We start from the raw sequence: 10,000 nt of genomic DNA on the forward strand, positions 1-10,000 counted from the left end.
TTCAGGGCGATCGGAGCCAACCCTCTGTACTGTGACTGCCGTCTGCTCTGGCTGTCTGACTGGGTGAAGAGCGGCTATAAGGAGCCCGGTATCGCCCGCTGTGCCGGGCCTCGCGGTATGGAGGGCAAGCTGCTGCTCACCACGCCCGCCGACAACTTCCAGTGTCTGGGTAAGCCGGCAGGAAGCCACTTGAACTTAAAGAACACACTCACATGTACAAACCGCACATGAAAGCAGTCGGTTCTTATTTTCATCTCTTTTAGTTGTTCAGTCAAAACATTGAATGTGCTTATTAAAAGAGCTTTCATGTAGAACCTGTTCACATGATGCTGATATCCTCCGCCGTCTGAACACAGAGTTAACCCACTATTTTAATCCTGTGTGATTCTGTCTTTATAAGAGAACAAACACCCACATACTGTCGCTTCCTCGTACATGATGTTTAATAAAAGGGAGCTTTTTAGTCTGTGTGACCTTCATCAGGAGTTGGCTGCTTTCACTCCTACACACCTGTCACACGCTGCAGACGCCGCGCTCTTTAAATGTGAGGGCCTTAATATAAGACACACATACCGCCGCCGTGTGAGCTGAATTCTAATTCTCTTGTATTTTGTTTAAGATGAACAGGCCTCTATTTTAAGAGAAGGCCGTATGCACAATGCTGAGCAAGGTCAGAGGCTGACAGTACATCTTCATTCATATGGATGCAGCTGAACTATGGCTGCAACAAAAGAATAAAGGAACCTTATTTAGTTTAGTTTGAAATAAATGATTTGTTAGGTTGCTTTCAGTTACAACTGGTCATTTATACATTGTCTATGCAGATCAACTTATTTATTATTTATGATTAATAACGACATCTGAGAGTTTAAAGTATATTTGGCGATATTCTTTTTTAACTTTTAGACCCGCGATCCTGATGAATCCATCGGTACCAACCAGGTCAGACTAGCTGGTCATGAAGGAGGTTAAATAACACTAAATGTTGACAAGGAAAAACTGTCAAGTCCATTTTCAAAGGGGTCCCTTGACCTCTGACCTCCAGATGTGTGAATGTAAATGGGTTCTATGGGTACCCACGAGTCTCCCCTTTACAGACATGCCCACTGTATGATAATCACATGCAGTATAAATGTGTTATTGTCTCCTATTCTAAAATATGTATATTCTCCTCTGATGTTTAATCTCCTGGGTCTGATGATCTCGTCAGTTGTTTTTATAAGATCACCGTTTTTCTTTTTCCTGAAAGGCTCTTTGTTAGAAAAGTGCTCTACAAACAAAGTTTATTATTATATTTATTATAAGCTCTAATATGTCTCACCCTGCTGCTGTGATCTCCATTCAGCTCATTGTGTGATTTCTGATTTATCTGTGAGATAGTACAGAGACGACTGATCTCTTTATTCAGTGTTTTCTGTTGGGAATGGCTTTCAGCCGTCTTGATGAAAAGCTTAATTAATCTGCAGCAAATTCAAGTTGTGAAATAACAGAAAGGTTTAGAGGTGAATCATTCTAACAGCTGAAAAACACCCAATCTCCAGTTAAACTTGTGTTTCAACACAGCAGCAGAGGTTTGATCCCACTCTGTTCACAGTGTGAAGACGGCGTGAAGAGTTTTCCATTAGTGGCGCTTTTTATTAGAACCTGTGTGCGTTATCACAGGCGCTAATTGTTGTGTTTTTAAATATCAAAATAACTGTAAAATGAATTGTGAATAGCGTCGCTGTAATTAATGTCCCTCCACGTCTCACGTGAAGCAAACAGGATGGAGCTTCCTCTCCTCGTCTCAGAGCTCTGCACGCTTCCTCTCCTCGTCTCAGAGCTCTGTATGCTTCCTCTCCTCGTCTCCTCGTCTCAGAGCTCTGTACGCTTCTGACTACGCCTCTGACTACGTCAGCTGGCCAGCCGGTTGAATCAGGGCGGTGGTGACGGGCGGCTTGGCCGGTTGGAGCCGGGCGATGGTGACGGGCGGCTCGGCCGGTTGGAGCCGGGCGGTGGTGACGGGCGGCTCGGCCGGTTGGAGCCGGGCGGTGGTGAGATGTTCAGCATGGTGATTGTGAAGGTGGTGTCCATGTCTCTGGGTGCAGCCACATTCACGTCCTCAAACACTAGTCATGTCAAAACAGAAATAGAGACTAATATCTTTCATGAGGTTTTGCAGCGGTTCAGTGAAGACAGGCATGTGGTGGCAACTTGTGTGACTTTCTTTGGAGCTGTCCGTTGCTTTCCATATATTATTAATCCCGTTACTTCCTCTGCTGATCCCAGAAACTCAGAGAACTTTCTTTGACCTTTATGAAAATCTCTTAACGGGCCTCTGTTTGTGTGTGTGTGTGTGTGTGTGTTCTCAGGTCCGGTAGAGGCGTCTGTTCAGGCTAAATGCAGCCCATGTGTGACCTCTCCCTGCCAGAACCAGGGGGTCTGTCAAGTCCACCACACAGACCTGTACACCTGCACCTGCAGGTCTGGCTTCACGGTATGACGCCGTGTTTGTGCTGCAGAGAGGCTCATGTGATCCCGTCAGAGAGTTTGTCTGTTGTGTGACATCTAATCTAAATGTTTCCTCCCGTAGACACACAACAACGATCCATTTACAACCCTCAGCTCAACGTTTAAAAGCACTCATCCAATGTTTGATGTGTGTTTGCGTGTTGTCAGTGATTATTTTGAGCCCACATCTGTCCCTGATAATAATCCCATCAGATGACTCCGTTGATGTTTTATGCTCTATATTTAATGTGTGTGTGATATTTCAGGGTAAACACTGTGAGACGCCGGTCGACGCTTGTGTCAGTAATCCCTGCACCAACGGAGGGATCTGCATCAGTGACGAGCAGACCAGAGGCTTCAGGTAACGGGTCTTAAAACCAGGGCTGTCAAAGTTAACGCAATAACAACCCGTTAATGCAAATTCATTTTAATGCCACTAATTTCTTTAATGCGTTAGTGTTTTAAACCTAGAGTGAAGATACTGGTATCATATGAAACTAGGAAAACCTAAAGAATCCATTGGTAGATAACGCTCCAAATGTATGCAAAATTTTAGTGAGGAAAAACTGTCATGTCCATTTCCAAAGGGGTCCCTTGACCTCTGACCTCCAGATATGTGAATGTAAACGGCTTCTATGGGTACCCACGAGTCTCCCCTGAAAAAAATCCGAAAAAAGTCAAAACAATTTATGAAAATTTTCCCCAAAAATAAAAAAAAGTCTAAAAATATTAAAAAAAAAAAATTCTGAAAAAGGTTAAAAAAATGTCCAAAAAAAGCCTAAAAATATTTTAAAAAGTCTAAAAAAAAGTCTGAAAAAAGTCAAAAAATGTCTGAAAATGTCCAAAAAAGTCTAAAAGTATATAAAAAGAAGTCTCAAAAAAGTCTGAAAAATGTCTGAAAAAAGTCTTAAAAGTCTCTTGACCTCTGACCTCCAGATCAATGGATGTAAATGGGTTCTATGGATACCCACGAGTCTCCCCTGAAAAACGTTTGACAGCCCTCGTAGTGAATGAGATTTGATATGTTTATCTTTTTAAGTTTATTGTAGTGAATGTCTTTTTCCTGATTTTGTTGACTAGTCGCCGTGTAGCTGTGAATCATTACAAGTTCTTTGTCTCTTTGGTTTCGTGTGTTCAGCTGTGCGTGTGCGTTTGGTTTCCACGGAACGTTCTGCGAGGTGAACGTGGACGACTGTCAGGACCACGGATGTGAGAACGGCGCCACCTGCATGGACGGAGTCGGCAACTACACCTGCTTGTGTTCTCCAAACCACACAGGTGCAGTGGGGTTGTCTCACTCAGGGACATTCAGGAGGAAACAATGATGATAATAAAACTATGACTAAATATAAAATAACAGCGTTGATCCGTTCCAACATGTAAAGAAAGTACAAACTGTCCTTCTCAGGTCTGTTCTGTGAGGAAGAGGAGGATGTGTGTTCTCCAGGTAGAAACCCCTGTCAGCATCAGTCCACCTGCATCAGCAGTCCTACCGGCCCCAGGTGATAACACACACACACACACACACACACACACACACTTTATCGCTACCGGGCTCAGCAAAGTTTCAGATCCCAGATGAGATTAAAAATATAGACACACACAGACAAAGGTGGATTTTGCTGAGGTCTGTGTTGACTCCCCAAAATCCTGCACCATGTGTCATGTAATGTATAAATGTGTGTGTGTGTGTGTGTGTGTGTGTGTGCTGCAGGTGTGTGTGTATTCCAGGCTGGGTTGGGCCAGACTGCAGTATAGATTATGATGAGTGTTTGGACCATCGCTGTCAGAACGGAGCTCAGTGTGTCGACCATCTGGACGGCTACAGCTGCGTCTGTCTGCAGGGATACAGGTACGGCTTTACAATAAGGTCATTTCAAAAAGCTATTCATTTATTTATTGAATATCCAGAAAACATGCTGCTATATCGTGATGTATATTGTTATCGATAGAATGATTCGGCCCTACTACAAATGACTTCTTAACTATTGGGGGAAACATACGTACAGTATGCTAACATCTCTTTTTGTGCAACTTTAGTTAAAAATCAGAATCAGTCATTACTGAGGATCAGGAGCGGGACTGAAATGACAAAAACTCCAAATAAACGGCTGATTTTTAATTATTATTATTAAGTTAATTGATGGTTTTGTGTAACTTTAGCTGATTTACATTACACTGCATGCAAAAACATAAACATAAAATACACTGAAAATATGCCGGAAAAAAAAGTCTGAAAAATGTCTGAAAAAAAAGTCTGAAAAAAAAGATCTGAAAAAATTTCCGGAAAAAATTCTGAAAAAAAAATGTCAGAAAAAAAGTCAGAAAAATGTCCGAAAAAAAGTCTGAAAAAAACGATTTGAAAAATGTCCGGAAAAAATTCTGAAAAAAAAATGTCTGAAAAAATGTCAGAAAAAAAAGTCTGAAAAAAAAGATTTGAAAAATGTCCGAAAAAATAGTCTGAAAAAAAAGATCTGAAAAATGTCTGAAAAAAAAATGTTTGGAAAAAAACGATCTGAAAAATGTCCGAAAAAAAGTCTGAAAAAAAAAGATTTGAAAAATGTCTGGAAAAAATTCTGAAAAAAAATGTCTGAAAAACAAATGTCTGGAAAAAAAAGATTTGAAAAATGTACGGAAAAAATTCTGAAAAAAAAGATTTGGAAAATGTCCGGAAAAAATTCTGAAAAAATTCTGAAAAAAAAGTCTGAAAAAAAAAATTTGAAATATGTCCGAAAAAAAAGTCTGAAAAAAAAGATCTGAAAAATGTCCGGAAAAAATTCTGAAAAAAAATGTCTGAAAAAAAAAATGTCTGGAAAAAAAAGATTTGAAAAATGTACGGAAAAAATTCTGAAAAAAAAGATTTGGAAAATGTCCGGAAAAAATTCTGAAAAAATTCTGAAAAAAAAGTCTGAAAAAAAAATTTGAAATATGTCCGAAAAAAAAGTCTGAAAAAAAAGATCTGAAAAATGTCCGGAAAAAATTCTGAAAAAAAATGTCTGAAAAAAAAATGTCTGGAAAAAAAAGATCTGAAAAATGTCTGAAAAAAAGTCTGAAAAAAAAGATTTGAAAAATGTCTGGAAAAAATTCTGAAAAAAAATGTCTGAAAAAAAAAATGTCTGGAAAAAAAAGATTTGAAAAATGTACGGAAAAAATTCTGGAAAAAAAGTCTGAAAAAAAAGATTTGGAAAATGTCCGGAAAAAATTCTGAAAAAATGTCTGAAAAAAAAGTCTGAAAAAAAAAATTTGAAATATGTCCGAAAAAAAAGTCTGAAAAAAAAGATCTGAAAAATGTCCGGAAAAAATTCTGAAAAAAAATGTCTGAAAAAAAAATGTCTGGAAAAAAAAGATCTGAAAAATGTCCGAAAAAAAGTCTGAAAAAAAAGATTTGAAAAATGTCTGGAAAAAATTCTGAAAAAAAAAAGTCTGAAAAAAAAGATTAGAAAAATGTCCGAAAAAAAGTCTGAAAAAAAAGTCAGAAAAATGTCCGAAACAAAAGATCTGAAAAATGTCCGGAAAAAATTCTGAAAAAAAATGTCTGAAAAAAAAATGTCTGGAAAAAAAAGATTTGAAAAATGTACGGAAAAAATTCTGAAAAAAAAGTCTGAAAAAAAGATTTGGAAAATGTCCGGAAAAAATTCTGAAAAAATGTCCGAAAAAAAAGTCTGAAAAAAAAAATTTGAAATATGTCCGAAAAAAAAGTCTGAAAAAAAAGATCTGAAAAATGTCCGAAAAAAAAAGATCTGAAAAAAAAGATCTGAAAAATGTCCGAAAAAAATTCTGAAAAAAAAATTCTGAAAAAAAAGTCAGAAAAATGTCCAGAAAAAAAGATCTGAAAAATGTCCGAAAAAAAGTCTGAAAAAAAAGATTTGAAAAATGTCCGGAAAAAATTCTGAAAAAAAAGATCTGAAAAATGTCCGAAAAAAAGGATCTGAAAAAAAAGTCAGAAAAATGTCCGAAAAAATAGTCTGAAAAAAAAGATCTGAAAAATGTCCGAAAAAAAGGATCTGAAAAAAAAGTCAGAAAAATGTCCGAAAAAAAGTCTGAAAAAAAAGATTAGAAAAATGTCCGAAAAAATAGTCTTAAAAAAGATCTGAAAAATGTCCGAAAAAAAAGATCTGAAAAATGTCCGGAAAAAATTCTGAAAAAAAATGTCTGAAAAAAAAATGTCTGGAAAAAAAAGATTTGAAAAATGTACGGAAAAAATTCTGAAAAAAAAGTCTGAAAAAAAAGATTTGGAAAATGTCAGGAAAAAATTCTGAAAAAATGTCCGAAAAAAAAGTCTGAAAAAAAAAATTTGAAATATGTCCGAAAAAAAAGTCTGAAAAAAAAGATCTGAAAAATGTCCGAAAAAAAAGATCTGAAAAAAAAGATCTGAAAAATGTCCGAAAAAAATTCTGAAAAAAAAATTCTGAAAATAAAGTCAGAAAAATGTCCGGAACAAAAGATCTGAAAAATGTCCGAAAAAAAGTCTGAAAAAAAAGATTAGAAAAATGTCCGAAAAAATAGTCTGAAAAAAAAAGATCTGAAAAATGTCCGAAAAAAGGATCTGAAAAAAAAGTCAGAAAAATGTCCGAAAAAAAGTCTGAAAAAAAAGATTTGAAAAATTTACGGAAAAAATTCTGAAAAAAAAGTCTGAAAAGAAAGATTTGGAAAATGTACGGAAAAAATTCTGAAAAAATGTCCGAAAAAATAGTCTGAAAAAAAAATTTGGAAAATGTCCGGAAAAAAAGTCTGAAAAAAAAATTTGGAAAATGTCCGAAAAAAAAGTCTGAAAAAAAAAATTTGAAATATGTCCGAAAAAAAAGTCTGAAAAAAAAGATCTGAAAAATGTCCGAAAAAAATTCTGAAAAAAAAATTCTGAAAATAAAGTCAGAAAAATGTCCGGAACAAAAGATCTGAAAAATGTCCGAAAAAAAGTCTGAAAAAAAAGATTTGAAAAATGTCCGGAAAAAATTCTGAAAAAAAAGATTAGAAAAATGTCCGAAAAAATAGTCTGAAAAAAAAGATCTGAAAAATGTCCGAAAAAAAGGATCTGAAAAAAAAGTCAGAAAAATGTCCGAAAAAAAGTCTGAAAAAAAAGATTAGAAAAATGTCCGAAAAAATAGTCTTAAAAAAAGATCTGAAAAATGTCTGAAAAAAAAGATCTGAAAAATGTCCAGAAAAAATTCTGAAAAAAAATGTCTGAAAAAAAAATTTGGAAAATGTCCGAAAAAAAAGTCTGAAAAAAAAAATTTGAAATATGTCCGAAAAAAAAGTCTGAAAAAAAAGATCTGAAAAATGTCCGAAAAAAATTCTGAAAAAAAAATTCTGAAAATAAAGTCAGAAAAATGTCCGGAACAAAAGATCTGAAAAATGTCCGAAAAAAAGTCTGAAAAAAAAGATTTGAAAAATGTCCGGAAAAAATTCTGAAAAAAAAGATTAGAAAAATGTCCGAAAAAATAGTCTGAAAAAAAAGATCTGAAAAATGTCCGAAAAAAAGGATCTGAAAAAAAAGTCATAAAAATGTCCGAAAAAAAGTCTGAAAAAAAAGATTAGAAAAATGTCCGAAAAAATAGTCTTAAAAAAAGATCTGAAAAATGTCTGAAAAAAAAGATCTGAAAAATGTCCAGAAAAAATTCTGAAAAAAAATGTCTGAAAAAAAAATGTCTGGAAAAAAAAGATTTGAAAAATGTACGGAAAAAATGTCTGAAAAAAAAGTCTGAAAAAAAAGATTTGGAAAATGTCCGGAAAAAATTCTGAAAAAATGTCCGAAAAAAAAGTCTGAAAAAAAAAATTTGAAATATGTCCGAAAAAAAAGTCTGAAAAAAAAGATCTGAAAAATGTCCGAAAAAAAAGATCTGAAAAAAAAGATCTGAAAAATGTCCGAAAAAAATTCTGAAAAAAAAATTCTGAAAATAAAGTCAGAAAAATGTCCGGAACAAAAGATCTGAAAAATGTCCGAAAAAAAGTCTGAAAAAAAAGATTTGAAAAATGTCCAGAAAAAATTCTGAAAAAAAAGATTAGAAAAATGTCCGAAAAAATAGTCTGAAAAAAAAGATCTGAAAAATGTCCGAAAAAAGGATCTGAAAAAAAAGTCAGAAAAATGTCCGAAAAAAAGTCTGAAAAAAAAGATTTGAAAAATGTACGGAAAAAATTCTGAAAAAAAAGTCTGAAAAAAAAGATTTGGAAAATGTACGGAAAAAATTCTGAAAAAATGTCCGAAAAAAAAGTCTGAAAAAAAAATTTGGAAAATGTCCGGAAAAAAAGTCTGAAAAAAAAATTTGGAAAATGTCCGAAAAAAAAGTCGGAAAAACAAAATTTGAAATATGTCCGAAAAAAAAGTCTGAAAAAAAAGATCTGAAAAATGTCCGAGAAAAAGGCTGAAAAAAAAGATCTATATCTATAAACTATATCAGGTTCATGTGTTTTAACTTGAATTCTTGCAGAAAATTTTCTTTTTCTCTCCGGCCTCCGTGGTGAACGGAGAATCAAAAAACAATAGAAAAAGTCTGCAATTCCACTTTAACACAAACTACATCAAAACATCCGTTTACAAACCGTCACACAACTGGTGCAGTATAATCTAAGTGTCATTTATCCAGTCGGAGGCTCACTACTTCCCAAACACATGCATCTTCACTAAAACCTGACTATGTAAAACACATCTGCATAAACAGTCTCACGCTTGCACAGGCGCGATACTCGGTCCGTGCCGAGTTTGAAGTGTTGTAAATAGTAAGGTTTTAGTGAAGATGAAGATGAAGATGAAGGTGTTTAGGACGTGCATGCCAACCCTCCCCGGGTCACAATTCAGGAAATACTGGACATTAGAAACATGCTCTCCGTCATCATGTTAAAGGAAGACTTCACCCCCAAGATGACCATCTGGATATCAGTTTCTCAGCCCGTGTTTTACCTGGAATTCTTGCAGAAAACGTTGTTTTAGAGAAATAAAAGACGGAGAAAGGTTTTGATGAAAAGTAAATGTTGTCTGCGTTTAACAACCGCAGAACTACATCAAAACATCCGTTAACAAACTCTCACATATAAGCCAAGTGTTATTTATCCAGTTGTATTCTCACTACATCATAAACCAGGCTCGCCAAAAATATTAGGTTTTCAAAACCAAAGCAGGGGGGTCAGAAAAGTTGAGTTTCAGAGACTTCATTCTGGTCACTATTAGAGAATGAAAAATGCAAACATAATTATAATTAGAACACTGCAACAGCAGTTTTATATTATATTTAATCCTCCGTGATGAATACAGAGGAAGTGGCTGTGTGAAGTGCTCTCTGACATTCAGGTCCTATTCTCTATTCTGCCCGTCAGTGGTGAGTTTTGTGAGGTGGCCCTTCCTCCGCCGTCCCTCTGCCAGCTGACGGCGTGTCAGAACGGCGCCCCGTGCGTGGAGAAGACGGGGACGGCGGTCTGTCAGTGTCTGCCGGGCTTCGAGGGTCAGAGCTGTGAGAAGCTGCTCAGCGTCAACTTCGTGGACAGAGACTCGTACGTTCAGCTCCAAGACGTCAAGAAC

At 35.5% G+C, this 10,000-nt stretch overlaps 1 protein-coding gene across 1 annotated transcript in view; it reads left to right on the plus strand.

Annotated features, from left to right (window-relative positions):
* The window catches only part of slit1b (slit homolog 1b (Drosophila)), a 104,190-nt gene that overhangs the window by 86,842 nt on the left and 7,348 nt on the right, over positions 1 to 10,000 (plus strand). Inside the window, exons 26-32 of the mRNA XM_037764191.1 lie at positions 6 to 169; positions 2,352 to 2,476; positions 2,757 to 2,851; positions 3,629 to 3,768; positions 3,899 to 3,992; positions 4,205 to 4,342; positions 9,799 to 10,000. The exon at positions 9,799 to 10,000 is cut by the window's right edge and continues 27 nt beyond it. Of these exons, the coding sequence (XP_037620119.1) occupies positions 6 to 169; positions 2,352 to 2,476; positions 2,757 to 2,851; positions 3,629 to 3,768; positions 3,899 to 3,992; positions 4,205 to 4,342; positions 9,799 to 10,000 (958 nt within the window). The remainder of the gene's footprint in view (positions 1 to 5; positions 170 to 2,351; positions 2,477 to 2,756; positions 2,852 to 3,628; positions 3,769 to 3,898; positions 3,993 to 4,204; positions 4,343 to 9,798) is intronic.

Source organism: Sebastes umbrosus, chromosome 3 (assembly GCF_015220745.1).
Source record: "Sebastes umbrosus isolate fSebUmb1 chromosome 3, fSebUmb1.pri, whole genome shotgun sequence".
In the NCBI taxonomy this organism is placed as follows: Eukaryota; Metazoa; Chordata; class Actinopteri; order Perciformes; family Sebastidae; genus Sebastes; species Sebastes umbrosus.